This window comes from Hydra vulgaris, chromosome 09, assembly GCF_038396675.1.
Source record: "Hydra vulgaris chromosome 09, alternate assembly HydraT2T_AEP".
NCBI classification, from domain to species: domain Eukaryota; kingdom Metazoa; phylum Cnidaria; class Hydrozoa; order Anthoathecata; family Hydridae; genus Hydra; species Hydra vulgaris.
In genome coordinates this window covers 37,411,131-37,427,500 of record NC_088928.1, presented here as the reverse complement: position 1 = coordinate 37,427,500, position 16,370 = coordinate 37,411,131, and the positions used below count along the sequence as shown (strand labels likewise).

General features: G+C 29.2%; 1 protein-coding gene across 1 annotated transcript in view; it reads left to right on the top strand.

Annotated features, from left to right (window-relative positions):
- LOC100211490 (dynein axonemal assembly factor 1) overlaps positions 1–8,521 on the top strand; it is an 11,855-nt gene extending 3,334 nt beyond the window's left edge. The window contains exons 2-3 of the mRNA XM_065805587.1: positions 1,089–1,694; positions 8,141–8,521. Coding sequence (XP_065661659.1) covers positions 1,089–1,694; positions 8,141–8,374 — 840 coding nt within the window. The 3' untranslated portion in view covers positions 8,375–8,521. The remainder of the gene's footprint in view (positions 1–1,088; positions 1,695–8,140) is intronic.
- The last annotated feature ends 7,849 nt before the right edge of the window (positions 8,522–16,370 follow it).

Genomic DNA, 16,370 nt, shown 5'->3' with positions numbered 1-16,370 from the left:
AGACTAAAAATATAGTTTTGTAGTTAAAAGTTCAGCTGAATGATCCGTTTTTTAGAATGGAATTCCAGAAAAAAACTACAAAGAATAAACGAAATTAAAAAGATTTTCTGTTTAATTGAACATATGTTTTTTTAATTAAATTTAATTAAGCATCTATTCCCTGTGTTAATAGAAGTCACCCAGTTTAATTGATTGCTTAAAAACAAACAGGAAACAAATAATCATTTCAGTCAATCAAAAAAATTTACACATAATGGCTGACAAAAAAAAAGGAGTTACACTGACAACTTAATGCTGCAAATGCACAGATAAAATCTGCAACTTATTATTATGTTAATTGTCTTTTATGTTCAGCATTCCAAAGGCAACTTTATTGTTTAGGATAAAGAATTGTGCAAACTCAGTTAGTACTGGCCCAGTAACCATTTTAAGTTCTTTTATTTTAACTTGCGGTTGAAAATGCGGTAGTGGTAGAGCGCTCACTTCATAAGTGAGAAGTTCCGAATTTGATCCCCACTATGTCTCTGGTAGTACCGCACTCAACTTGTTTCTCTGTGCAGCTGTCTTGTTTGTCAAGGTTTGTGTTTTGGAGTTATAGATTTGAGAGAGGGTTGTAACTATAATTAAAGTAGCCTCATCAACTGTAGTGGCCTTCTTGGCCTTGGGGAGGTGGATTAACATTAAAAAAAAACTTTATGGCTGATAAATATTTTTAACATGAAAAAACGGTCATTTTATAATTGAAAATTTAACATAATAAAGCAGCCATTTTATAATTGATTTTTTTTTCTTTTTACTTCAAATGCCTGTATTTAATAACTTAATAAATTTGTTAGATAAAATTTATTTATTCATGTAGAGCAAATTTTTCTTAATAAGTTTATTTAATAAAAAATTGAAAAAACTTTTTGAAAAAAAACTGTTCTAATAGACATGATTTCTCAATCTGTTATTTTAAAATAAAAAATTTTAACATAATTTATTCCTATATAAATTAACACAATTTATTCTTATATAACCAATGTAATTTATTCTTAGTTATAGTTTAGTTATTGAGATTTTAAACTAAATTGATTTTTACACTTTAGAAAGAAAATAATGAAAACAATAATCTTCAAGGAGACATAAATCTTTCTGACAAAGAAGAAGATTATACTAATGTGAACGAGACTAATATCCCTGAACTTGAGGATATTGATCTTAGTTTGAGTACAACTAATATTCCCAACCTTAAAGAAATTGATACAATTAGCTTACAAAATAAAAAAGCTCCTATCAATCAAGATTTATTTGAACATACACTTCCCTTTTCTTATAGCGAACAAATTGAAAATAAAAATGGCTTCAACAATAGCGACATCAATATAAACTGTAACAATAATAGCGTTAATTATGATTTAAATTACAATACATATCCTTCCAATTGCTCTCCATCAATATCTGAAGTAAAATTGTCAAATCGTTTTTCCAATTCCACAGAAGAAGCAGAGTTTTTTAATAACTTAGAAAAACTAGCAGGTTTTAATAACTTTGATTCATTTCACAGTTTGTCTTCTCACTCAAACAATGAAACAGGAATTTTTACTTCTCCTATTAAAAATGAGAGCCCAAAAAAATCACATTTATTGTTTGTTAATGAGCAAGAAGAAACCATCCAAAATGCTGAAAACGTGTGCGACGATTATATAAAAGAGGTTTGTTTTATATTTACAACTTCTTATTATTGTTTTCATTTATAATAATTGATATTTAATTAATATTTATTTTAGACATCCAAAAACAACTTAGATAAAAGCTAATTTAGGAGGCTACTAATATCTCTGAATAAATTTATTTTAATAGCAGCCTAATTTGTAATATTGATAATTCAAAACTTATTTTTAGAATTTAATTTTAAAAAGTTAAAGTCAACAAAAAATGTTGGCCCCACTTATTGTTTGATGATGCTTTCTTGATATTGTTATTTGAGGTAATAAAAATGTTCAGATTTTTATGTAACAAATGCACAGTTTCAAACAATTTTTTTATTTAAATTCAATTAAAATTAAATGAAAATTTCTCTGTGATTTTCTTTAGTGATTCCCTGCGCCTCAAAATTAATATTAATTTTGAGTTAAAAGATAAACTCCATGTAAGTTCTGAACTACAAATAAAAAAAATCTGTGTATTTTCTATAATAAATAAAGTTACCATATTGGTAAAATCATTAAGTATTTTAAAGATGATCTTAACTTTAAAGATGACTAATTACCATTAGTAGCTTCTATCACCTATTGCTTTTAATTAGGAAAATGGATAAACTTTACAACTTTGACTCAATCATTATCTAGTCTTTAATACATTTTTTTCTAATTTGCAATTGATTGATCTGTAATATTGACAAAATTAAAGAAAACAAAAATCATCCACTTAGCATAGCTTATGATATAAAAGAGAATGTGCCTCAGAAATCAACTAAAAGTACTGAAAATATTTTCATTCTTGCTTTAGGGCTTCAGCACTATTTCACTTGACTAAGAATTTAAGTGAAATTTTTGTTTATCTAATTTACTTACAACAAAGCTGCAAGCAGCCATTATGTCAGTTGAGAATTACCAGAAAATAAAAATTATTGTTAAAGAGCAAGAAAATGGTTAAAAGAAGACTTAAGTTCCAAAGCATTGATGTGGAAGGAAAAAACTAGATGGAATAAAGTTTTTTGAGCATGAAGGAACAGATACAGTAAAAGGATGGCAATTTACTAATGGCAAATCACGCCAGGTTGAATTTTGTTTAATAGAACAAGAGATGATAGCTCGCCTGAGCAAATATCATGATAGTATTTGTAGAAATAAGAAGGGAATGCAACCTTACAAATATCGGACAGAGGCTCGAGCTGTACAACTAGAGTAGATTTAGCTACATTTAAAATATATTTGCAAACTTTATATAGAAGGTAAAGGGCATCATTGGGCCCAAATATGACAACAGTATTTTATAGAGATGCAAGGGCCCAAATATGACAACAGTACTCCATAGAGATACAAATAAGAAATTTATACAATAACCATACAGGTACAAATAAGAGGATGGAGCAAGTTTAGCAGATGCTAACTTTGCAATGGATTATATAAAAGGTTTCCATAAGAGGTCAGTAGTTAATGATAATCCAAGAAAATGCAAAGTAAACAGTTCAGTAGTGTTGTTGCCATTCATCAACATAGGAGTATCAACAATATTATGATTATTGTTAGCAGTATATAACTGAATTTTGTTTAGGTTAAAATCTATAAGCCACTGCAAGCCCCAAGCTGTAACAGAAGTGAGATCAGATTCAAGGTTGACTGCCTTTTTCTAAGCGATCAAAAAGTGATGGCTTTTGTCTAGATTGGAGTATATAGTTGTGTCATCAGCAATAAGAGCCACTTTATTACCAGATTATTAGGATCCCCTTTTATAAGCCAGATTATTAGGACCATTAATGAAGATAAGAAATAATACAGGACAAAAGATGGAATTTTATGTTACATCAGAAGTTACTTGAAATAAGGAAAAGTGTTGGCTTTCAAGGACAATTTTATAACTGCAATTTAAAAGAAATGATATAATAATCTCAAAAACTTTCCCAGTTACGCTACATGAAGCAAGCTTATGGAGAAGATCAACCTTTATAGAAAGTTTTTTATATGTCAAGATTTTATATTGTCTCTCCTAATCTAATCAATCCACAAATAAAACCTTTCTTTTATAACAAGAGAATTAAAATCTGTATTGATTGTTAGATAGTAAGTTGTTTGTATCAAGTTAAGATATTAGTTTGTTAAATAGACTCAAAGGCTTTCTTAACAATAGAGGAAAGAATGATTTGGTGATAACTAGAAGGGCCAAAGTTTTCTTCAGAATTTTTGAAAGTTGGAGTCACAAATGCCATTTTTCATCAAGCAGGAAGACAAGATTTTGATGAGCACTTATGAAATAGTTCAGAGAGTATTGAAAGAGTTCTGGAGAACACTTTTGAAAGAAAGTGAAAACCATGGGATAGAATGAGGCTTGACTTAAAACCAATGAGAAGGAACAAAAGCTTTCATACCTGCCTGAATCCAGAAGATTACATAAGAGGTGCAATTATCAGTGGAGAAATGAAAGACATCAACCCATGGACCATCACAATGAAAATTGTGAAAAGAATCCCAGTCAGCTTTAATGTAGTAAGAAGTAAGCAATGATAGGGTGAATCTGAAGAATAAGTATAAGATAAAAGTTTTAGAGTGATCATAGCATGGTCTGAACCACCTAAAGGAGAATTTAAGCACAAAAGGAGAATTTGAATTAAAGGTAGGGTCAAAGACAACACACAAATCAAGTGAAGGTAAATGATCAAGGTTGTCTGGAAAATGATTCTGGGTATCTGGGTAAGTTGTTTAGCAATTCTAACATTCTAAAAAGTGCAATCTTGAAAAGAAGGAGAATGATAAAGAACAAAGAAGATTGTGATTGAGTGAAAAGAGGCTAAATGGAAACACATACAATAATGGTTTAAAGATTTAAACCTAATTCACAAAGAATAGGTGAATTGATATGTAGGTATATACCCAGGCCAAGGAGTTGACTATTGGAGTCTTAGCAAATCAAAGTATAATAGCCATCAACAATAAAATCTGAAGATAAAATAGCAAAATTCATATTTGTCTCACAAATAGCAAGTGAACTTGGCAAGGCATAAGGTTCATCAGGTAAAAAATTGCTTTGAAAACTAAAAATATTCTTAAATTAATTGAAAACCATCACCAAAACATAATTGAAAGAATTAAGTTTAGATGATGGTTTTTGATGTTTAATATTTTTACATACTTTAGTCTTGTTTTAAGTTATTAGAGAACTTGACTCGATCATAGATAGTGCATGGCCTCCTAAACAATGAGCTATCCCAGCAAACATTGTTTTAGTAGATTTGAAGTAGACTTGCATGTTTTAGCAGTTCATTGGAGTTTTGTTTATTAGTTACTTATTGGGCCATTAGTGGTAGCTGCTATAAATGGCAAGTCGATAACTTTCTGACACATTAATTGCAGCTAATCATTGGCTAGCCACTTTTAGTGGCTGTCACTAATTGTCCACTAAAGAAACAATAAGCAAAACTACATTGGTTAACTCAAAATGTCTATATAGGTCCACTGAAATTCCGCTATGGAATGTTTGCTGGATTATGTATTGCCTCAGCTCCACTAATTAACCCAATGTTGTAACAAAGGGCTTCTTATGTGACCTTGATAATGCACACTAAAAGCACTAACAGGTACACCATCTATGCACAACATGGCACTGTTCATACTCATATATTTTACTGCTGTTAATTAAATAAACCTCTCTGAAGGGCATAGTTTGGGAAACTTTAATACCAGCCAGCCTTAAAACCAGTAAATTGTTTTTTAGAGCTGTACCCTCATTAGGAGATAACAGGAAGAGTTGCATAGCCACTAATAAGGAGTCACAAGCAAAAATTTATGAGTAGAGTCTCGAGGATTCAGTGTTTATTATCCTACATAGGAAACAATGTAACACTGGTTTATATCTATACTAGCCGAATAGATGAGGAAAGGATGCAAGGCTGGTCAGCAGAATTTTTCTGCCTATCTCTAGAGTTTTTGCCTAGAAGTCTTTTTACAAGACAGTACCCGAATGCTGTTAACATTTGCCCAATATCTGTATTTTTATCAAGAAACCATCTCTAGCCATTACTTAACTAAGTACTCTAAGGCATGAGTATTTTAAGTCAGAGTTAACTTCTCCTACCCTTGTGGTGAAGAAAAGTGAAATCAACAAGGCAAAAGGACATGGGGCAGGTTGTACTTAATTGGATGTGACAGGGTGATTATGATGATCCAGTTGCAGGGTGATTATGATGATCCTGAGGCTGAATTGACTTGAAGTAATTAAAAGAAGTTACTTCTGTTAGCAGTACTTTAACACGTTTAATAAATAGTAACTTACAGCTGAGCTAACATCATGCCAATGGTTCAAATAGAACACAAACATATAATATCTTACAGGTATACTATCAAGAATAAGGATATATTTAAAGATAAAAATAGATATTGTTATAGATATAAAAGATCTTAGATAGTATTAATAACATATAGTAATTTAACTTTTTCTAGTCTTTGCTTAAAAAAACAAGCCCACAAAGCAGCAGAACAAGAGGCATGTTGTATTGGATTAAATGTTACTAGTAGCAGGCTGATCATATGATCCCAGATCTGACCTGTGGTAATTATTGTAAGAATTAATTGTATTGTAAGAATTAATAGAAGAAAGTTGCTGCAGTAGTTGTGACATCCAAGGATACAAATTGAATAGGTATACCAATAAGAAAATGTGCAATGGTGATTATGAATGTAAGAAATATATTTGTTAAGCAGTAACAGCTTTGTAACAGTTTCTATAAGTTTTACATTTTTAGGTCAACAGAAATGAGAAAGCTTAAATTGCCCTGAATCTAATTGACCTATCAAAGTTGTATCTATGAATCTAATTGGCCTAATGAAAGCTATTGCTTCTGCATTTATTGAGACCCTTAAACTGCTTTACAATGTGGTTATATCATGTTTATATCATTTGGAAACATGTTGGATCCTGATTTTAAAATAAAAATTATAAAATTCAAAAAAAACTTCCATTCTTTCCCTGTTACTCCCACTCCAAAGGTACATGAATGAATTCTACTGTGTACAAGTTCCTAAAATGAAGTTAGTTATGAACTAGTTCAAAAAAATATAAATCATAAACTGCAAGAGCATAATATCATATCAAAATTTCTGTCAGTAGCCTATACAAAAAAGTTCATAAAAAATGTAAAATTGCGAGCAATTTTTAATGTAAAACATATTTTGATAATGAGTAAAGCCATTTTATTCATGTATGTTTCATCATTTTTACATAAATCACATAAAGTGTGTGTTTCCCTCATTCGAAAATAAGTTTCTAATAAAAGCTAAAAATTTTTGAAGCCATTATTGAAGAACTTCAAAACAAAAAAAAAGTTCTTCTGATTTTAATCCTTGTTTTTAAGTCGTATTTTGTACTATTAGTTAGTTGTACTGTGCGTATAATCTGCTCTCAATAATGTTTTCATTGGGTGTTTAATGGACATCAGGATTGCAAATCAGCAAACAGTGAGGCCATAAAAAGACGAATCAATAATAAAAAAAAAAACTTGTAATAAAAGATAAAGAACTTTTTGTCACATAAGTCACAAAAACTTTTTAAATTAGTTTTTTTGAATGTTTTGGAATTTAATTGATTTTTTTCTCTAAACAATGCATTCCTCTCTCCAGGCACAGATACAAGAAAAAAATACAGGAAAGTAGGTAGAAATGGGTAATGCATTACCTACCTACTAAATGTAGGTATTGTTTAAATTAATAATTTAGTTACTTAAGCAATAAATAACATAAATAATATTCAACAAATAACATAAATAATATTCAACAAATAATATTCAAAAAATAACATAAATAATATTCAACAAATAACATAAATAATATTCAACAAATAACGTAAATAACATTCGATAAATAACATAAAGAACATTTAACAATTAACATGTAACAAAACCTTTATAGATGAAATAGTTTTAAAGAAAATGTATTAATGGAAATTGATGTACTAATATCCTTAATAAATTTAAGATCCAAAAGAATTATTGAAAGACAAGTAGTTGGTTACTGAGTATACCAGTGTTGTTATAATATATAATATATAAACTTTTTATATTGGGTTGTTATATAATTTTTTTATATTGGGTTATATAAATTCATAGCTGAATTTAGGGTTGTTTTTTTTTTTTTTTATTGCGGTGTGGCTTCTATTTGCGGTGTGGCTTCTATTTGCGGTGTGGCTTCTATTTGCGGTGTGGCTTCTATTTGCGGTGTGGCTTCTATTTGCGGTGTGGCTTCTATTTGCGGTGTGGCTTCTATTTGCGGTGTGGTTTCTATTGCAGATTTTACAAAAGTATAAAAGTTTTTAGAATTTTTTTGACCTTCTGAAAGCTTTTTGTGCGGACTCAAGTTTCTATGTTATAATAGATCCTTTTAGTTAGTACATAAAAATTATGTTTACATTCTATGTTTTGTTTTTGCTATTTTTTTTTCTTTTAATCCAGGAACCACTAACTACGAATAGGGGGTTTTTCATTCAAGAGTTAGAAACACGCAGAAATGTAGAAAAACACGCAGAAACACCGAAACATTCACGCAGAAATGTTAACACTGAAAACCATGTTAGTCGTGAAAATAAAGAGAAAAGAGAAGAAAAAATTGAAGTTGAGAAGTGGGCCATAAAAACAAACAAATTTCCATTGATTGAAGAAATAAGTTCCGAAAATGAAATTGATTAAAGATATTGAAGCGTGTTTATTAAAATGAAGAAAAGTCTTCATTTTAATAAACACGGTTTTAGATTTTAAACAAGATTGTATTTTCAACTTAGTAATAATGTTTTACATTTTTAAAAATATATTTTCATATTTATAACTAAATTTAAATACTGCCTTATATTTATAACCTTTTCTTTGTCCTATCCATGACATTAAAATATTTATATATTTGGGCAAGTAAGTCTTTTCAGCCATGGTAAAGAGAACTTATCTAGGAGAAGGAAAGCTCTGATATAAAACCCCAAATTTAATAGTGTTTAAGGAAAGGAAGAGAAACCTTGGATGGTAATTTTCTTAATCGTAGTACCACAAAATAATTACTCAATCCTGATCTTTTAGAAAGCTAAACGTCAGGAAGAGCATTCGGTTGTAAAAAATTGCTTCAGCTCTTCCACAATAAAAATCACTGGTGGCGACCTATATCTCTTTGAACATTATCATTAACTTTATCTCCATCAAAACACTGAACAAGATTCAATTAAAAAAAAAATTAGGTCAAGTTTTGTGAGTTAGTCCATTTGGCTTGCACACCATCGATATATCAAAATATATGACAATTACATGCGTTATTCCTCAAGGATCAATATCCGGTACATCTTGTTTATATAAACAACTTATATTAGTTTTTTAATATTTTAAGTTCAATTTTATTCGCTGATGAAAAACACTTCGTTACTCTAATAGTAACATTGACATCTTATTTAAAACATTCAATAAGAAACACAAAATAAACTGAATGGTTCAAGTCGAATAAATTATCTTTATACCTAATCTACCCTATACGAAATATAGGGTAGATTAGGGTATAATGAGCACTTTAAGCAAAAATCGGAATAATTTCAAAATGTATAATGCTTGATCCAAAATTTTGCAAAAAAACAATATTTAGGGATCACTGCTCATGATCCGGTTAGATATTTGGGCACCCGAAATTTTTTCTTAAAAACACAGAGGTTTTTAAAAAGTAGCGAAAGTGCTCATATGACCCAGGCTTGATATTATTTTTTTAAAATTAGTTTAAAAATATTATTTAGGTAAAGAAATACAAGCCTGACAATTAGAACTAATTTATGGAAGAAATCGTCCATAAAGTACGTACGCTCGGAGGGAAGAGGGGTCTTCAAATAGCGTATTTGAATAGATGGGAGGGCAGTGGGTCAATTGTAAAATAAAGAAGACGCTAAATTAAAAAAAATATTATAAATTGTTAGATAAATAGGTTAAAAGCATAGGTTCTTTTAGGGAGGTGGTGGGTACTCAAAAAAGCGTATTTCAAAATAAGGGAGGGGGTACACGAAAAAAAAGCGTACGTACTTTATGGACGACCCCGAATACTATAATTCCTTATAACCAAAACATATCATTAAAAAATCAAATTTTATGCGTTTTTTAATTCAAATAATTAACTACTGAAACTTATTTTACTTATTTATTTTATTTTTCGTTATTTTTTCAATTTTATTTTAAACTCAAACTTTTAAGAAATAAACAATAAGTACAAATTTTCTAAATTTAAATTTCAGAAAGATACTTAATATTATTAAAATAATAAAAAAATTTATTAAATTTTGCTTTTATTTAAAAAGAACTTCGAACCCCACCGCAATTTTAGGACTTTAAACTAGGTAATTTCACTAAAAAAACACTGGGTAATTCGAGCGTATTAGCTCATACTAAACGAAAAATGGTTTTTAAATTACGCCAAAAATAAAGTTTCGATGCATTTTTTTCCAAACAAAAGTGGAACGGATTTTTAACTGATATATTTTTCTTTATGAAAAAATAAATACCAATATTTCAACATCAAAATTTCGCACCACAGATTCTTTCATGTGAAATGATAATATTTTAACAACACAAAAAATTGAATAGCGTTTTAATTAGATGAGAGCCGCTAATTACTGCGTATAAATACAAAATAATTAGCGTACTGCGGACGCTAATTATATTGCTTTCTATTATCACCTCATAAAATCAATTCAAAAAATACAAAGCAAATTGGAACTTCACTAATCGCATCTTAGAAATCCTTTGGTATGCTTATGTTGCCTAGATGCTCGAATTACCCGAATCTACCCTACTTTTTTCATAAACTACACTAAACAAAATATTCATTCTTCTAAGTATTGGTAACTCTAACATAAAAAGAGAGAACTCGTGTTTGTTCTTAAGTGTAATTCTAAATGAAAATCTTTCATGGTGAGAATACATAAGTATAACATAAAATAAAGTCGATAAAAGTATTAGTTTTTTTATAAAAACTTTTATCGACTAAGTAAAAAAAATTAACAAATTAAATAAGTTATAAAACATGGTATGTTTAATAACTATTAAATTTACTTATACCTTAATTATGGAAACATTGCTTGGCGCAGCACTAACGCAACCAAGATAAAAATAGTTCTCAGTAGACAAAAACACGCCATGCGAATTGTTTCAAACGTAAATCGTTTAACACTCTCTAAAGATTATTCGTAAGCTAAACATACTCAATGTTTATCAATGGAACATTTATCAGATACTCATATTTATGTTCAAAATTGATTTAAAAAATGACACTTTAGATCAGAACTTCAATTTGTCATCTTTCCTGAATTGTTTATAGCCAAGAGTAGGGTTAGGACTATTGTAATTGTAATTGTAAAAATTAAATACAGTTACACATTACAATACAATAATATTGTAGTGTAATATTACAGAAACAATAAAAAAAAATTATTTTGGTATTGTTTTGCTATGATGAAAAACAATTACAATAAGTATTGTATTGTTTTTTTTCTTCTAACAATACAATAAAATTCGAGAACTATTGTATTATATTATTTTAATGAAATAAAATTACAATAACTATTGTATTGTTGTTATATGCAATACAATAGTTATTGTAATTTTATTTCATTAAATTACAATAACTATTGTATTGTTGTTATATGCAATACAATATTTATTGTTATTGTATTACAGAATTACATTAGTTGTAAATCACAAGTATTGTTATTGTTTCTAAAATAAGTTAATACAATAACAATAATTATTGTTACTGTTATTGTTTTCATTACAATTACAATAGTCCTAACCCTAGCCAAGAGTCTACATCACGATTGTACGAGCGTTTAAATGGTCCACAAATATTATTATCAGAAATCTGAGGTTTGAAGAATTTAAGTGGCGGTAAACTCAGCATATGAGTTCATTTTCTTTTGCTGTATCAATAAAATTGATTGTAAAATGCAACTCATGATTTTTTAAAACTAAAAGAATCGCCTTCTTCTTTGAAGAATGTGCAAAAGATAAAAATTCGGTGAACCAAACCTTGACTTTTTTCTCTGTCATCAATCCGGTTCAATGCGTTTTGATAACACAACCTGAAAGTTTATTCTTTAGAAAAACGTCCTTGATATGTACTGATGAACAAAAAAAAAAGTGGTACTGAAGTGCCACAAACATTTACTTCACATAGTCACCAGTGTTCTTCGTTCAACACTGCACAGTGTTAAAAGTCAAGAAAGTGACTTATTACAAACATAATTTCAGATAGTTTTGTTACTAACATCATGACTAAAATACTGCAAACATAATTTCAGATAGTTAGTTGGTTACTAATACCATCACTGAGAAATTTCCATTTTATGAAATTTTAATTGTGATAGACTTAATGGTGAAGGCTTTTTAAAATTAGGCTTTAAATATTTATATATATATGTATATTAGGTTTTAAATATATCTTGATAAATATTTTAAATTAAAAGTAAAAAAATCACCATTCGAACGCTAAATTTCAATCTTGATGGAAAACAAAAAATTGTTCTAATTTATATCTTTTCCATATTTGGATATTTTTTAGTATTTAGTGTCTACTAACTATCCTGAGCGGTTAGGCTGCAATCTTCAGCGCAAAAGATTTTTGAAAAATTGATGATCTTATAAACGCGTCTTAGCATAAAAACTTTTTTTTTTCATTCATTACTGATACAAAAAAATATTTTTTCCTATTCATTACTAATATAAAAAAAACCTAATATAAGGCATAAACAAGTAAAGTGAGTTCGTTTTTGTTGTTCTTGAAAAGAAAAATATTTTTATTTTAATTTCAAGTATTTATGGCTTCAAAGTTCTAAATTGATTTAAAATAAGTTCTTCTAAAGTGCATTTTTGATGCCGCACTGATCAATCGAAAAACTTAATAATAGAAATCAGGTTTGGCTTAATTCAGTTTTTAAAACAAATGATTTGGTTGAACCACTAGCAAACCAAAAGAGTTTAACAAATGAATCAGCAAAAGGAGGTTTATTAACAAAAAGAATTTGACGAATAGTGTTCTCGCACCAAAAGACGATTGGTAGCAAATATGTAATTTGTTTTAAAAATAGGATCCGTCGAAAAAATATTGTTAGCTGCAAAAAGTACAGCATTTAGTAAACGCGATTTTGATTTAGTTTTTGATTTAATTACTTATTGTCTTTACAAAAAGACGAAACGATTCGTCATTACAGTTAAACTTTAAAAACATCAATTGGAGTTACTGAAATAAAGTTAAACTATAGGATCTTACAAACCACACACCCAAACAACTTGTGAAATTACATGAAAAGAAAATTTTAAAATATTTAGATGATAAAAAAAAGACTTTGATAAATTAATACTAGTTAATAGTTGGGGGACGGAGCACTAGTTGGGGGACTGAATACTAGGCCATTCAAAACATCATGAACTTTTCAATAATTCTAAATCAAAATAACCTTATTTGAAATAAGATTCGAAATAAGATTGTTAGACTCAGCAACATCGCTTCTTTGATTATAAGTACAGTGATGTCACTGTATATGCACATTCAGACAATGCAATCATACACCCAAACAATGTTTAATGGAATAAAATCTCAGAGTATAAGAGTATGTAGACCAATTATGCTAGATTAAAAATTGAGGAGGAAATTGAAATTCTTAATTTATACCTTGTTAAAGTTTATCTTCCATGAGAGTAATTACGTTTATGTAAGTATGTTTTGATCAACTATAGATTTGTTCTTTCAATGATCGATGGGAAAATCGTAGTTTTTAACTCGGACACTTTTTGATACAGCCTTGTCCGCTTTGTTTTGCCACACCTAATATGATCTGCGATCTAAAATTATTTATGTAAAGATTTGTTACAGATAGGGTTGGCGTTGTGCAATGTTCGGTTTTATGAATTTATTCATAAAACCTAGAACATATTTCATACAGAACTGAAATAAAAGTAAAAAAGTTTTGAAAAATAAATATTTATTGAGATTGATTGATTATTGAGATTGAGATGTTTAGGAAAAAAAACATGATTTTTCTGATCCTATATTACTCGGCAAAACTTTAGAAATTGATGAGGAAACTATTATCAGGTTACATAATATTCTAATCTCAATCATTGGCAAACACTCCGATGATTCGGAAAAAATTGATAAATACTACAATCATAGATGTCATAAATTGCTAGAGACATGATTGATTCAAGCTCCCAGCTTCTATTCACAAAGTATTAGCACATGCTGGCAAAATCATCATTAATTTATTAGTTCCCCTGTTTTAGTAAGAAAAGAAGTAGTTGAATCTTTACATAGAACTTATAAATTTGATAGTGAACACGATTCAAGGAACAAAAAGTAGAGAATCTAACTTATTTGAGATTTTCATTCGCGCAATGTATACTTCTGATCTCTTAATCAGTTCAACCTCATTAACTAAAAGTTTGAAAAATATGAAACCTTTATGCCTAATAGAAAAAGTTAAAGCTTTGTTTCCGATTTATAGCAGTGAGAAAATTCATGTGATATGGAATCAAATGAGCAAACTTCAAAGATTTATATGCTTATACTTATGTTAAATAAGAATGCTTTGCAAAAAAATTACTATGATTTGAGTTTAGGAAACAAAACAAAAAAATTAAATTTTATAGTATAATCTCTAAGCCTTCATGACCGTATAAAGTTTAAACCACCCTCAATTTAAGGGGGTCTCAAACCTTTTTTGACAGCATTTCTAATTTATTAACCTAGGAATTGATGGTGGCAAAGGTTTTCTCAAGTTTTTATAAGTATTATCAATGCTGCGGTAAGGTATGAAACTAGCTCACTGTCACAACTCCTCACTCAAACGACTGGCAAGAAACCGAAGTAAAGATTCAAATTCTTGTTGCGGTATTAGAAGATTTGCTGGAAGCACATTCCAATACTGAATAAATCTGGTCATTCGTTAATGCAAATGGAGTTAAATTAATTTTGGCTTGTGATGAAAGTTGCAAATAAAACTGTAATCTTTAAACCCATTCAAGTTACAAAAAATCTAAGTGCCTTCCCAACCGGCATTTGGTCTTAAAAAGACGTCTTTTGGACGTTCAAAAGTTTTTGTAGAACCAAATGCCGGCTGGGTTGCCAAATCTGGAAACTTACAAACGCTGGGGTTAATCAAATCTAGTCTCATGTCTTTTCAGCAATCTGGCGGGATTGTTACTAATACAGTGCGGTCGTGGCGCAGTGGTTAGAGCGCTTGCTTTATATTTAATTTAAATAACAAAAAAAGCTATTCAGCAATTTCATTCAAAAGACAATCATCATCGGGCTTGACGATTTTCTGATTTTGGAAATCATTCCATCAATGGAATCGTACCTTCTCTGAGGAGTTATGAATCATCTTTTCAAGATCCTTAAAACTACTTGCATAGAAGTCATTCATGGTTTGCTGCCCTCCACATTTAACTGAGCCCATATCATGGGAGGCAGTTCGAGGGAAATGAATGCACGAAGCTTTTTAAAAATATAGATATACTGCAACAACTTGCTGATACAGCCATCGTTCATCCCAACACCATTCACATAATCGAAACATTCAAAAGTTTTAATTTAGTTGTCTTCTACCACGTCAAAGATTTTATCAGCCACAAAGAATCCGCCTTAAGGCTCTATAGTGAAAACGCAAGCATAATTTGATTTATTAGAGATTAGGCAGTAGAAATTCATAGCTCACGGTTTATAATAAACATTTTCACCATCTCCTTAAAAACTATGAATATTACTTTTAAAAATAGAATTGTCGATTATTTGAGCTAAAAGAGTATACTGAGCTATTAATTAACTTTTTGGGAAGAAAATCGAAGAACATGCCTTAAAATGTAATCAGACGCTTTTTGATGGTTATAAAATGTAAAAAAAATAAGATTTAAATAGTTATATTTTCATCCAAATATGCAAGTAAATGTATTTAAATACATTTACTTGCATATTAGGATATTAAATACATTTACAATATTTACATATTAAATACATTTACAAAGTTAAGTGAAAAAATATCAAAAGAAATACCAGTTGGTAAAACAAGTAAATAAACATTTCGCATTTTGGCAGTAGTTTATACCTTATTAAATGTTAATGTATAAATGTTATGAAAAAGAAGAAAAAATATTTTTCAAATATTTTTATGAAGACTCGGTATCTTGACAGAATTGCATTGCACGAGACAGAATATTTTACGAAAAAGGCAGGTTATCTCGTGTCAATTACAATTCGGAAGCGTGTTTTATTGAGATCATTGCGTTTTTTGAAATACTATAATCTAACTTGGGTCAAGTAAATACAGTAAAAAAGAAATGTTAATTTAATTTAAAATACAAATGTAGATCACATCGTTAATTGCTTTGTAATTAACGATGTATGTATTATATATTATAAACCCAGTCCTATAAAATGATTATTCGTTGAATAAATTGAAATGTTATTTGAAAGTATGATCTACGTTATTTTAAAATGGGAAAATTTATTTTGGACAAAATTTTATTTTTAAAATATAAATAAGATCATTTAAAACTTTTTAAAAACAGACTTACTAACTTGACTTGATAACTCACTCTGAGGTACCAAATAACGCCCCCGCTCGTCTAATAGGTCTAATTACCTTTAGTGCAACGTAGAGTACTAAAGGTACTAAAT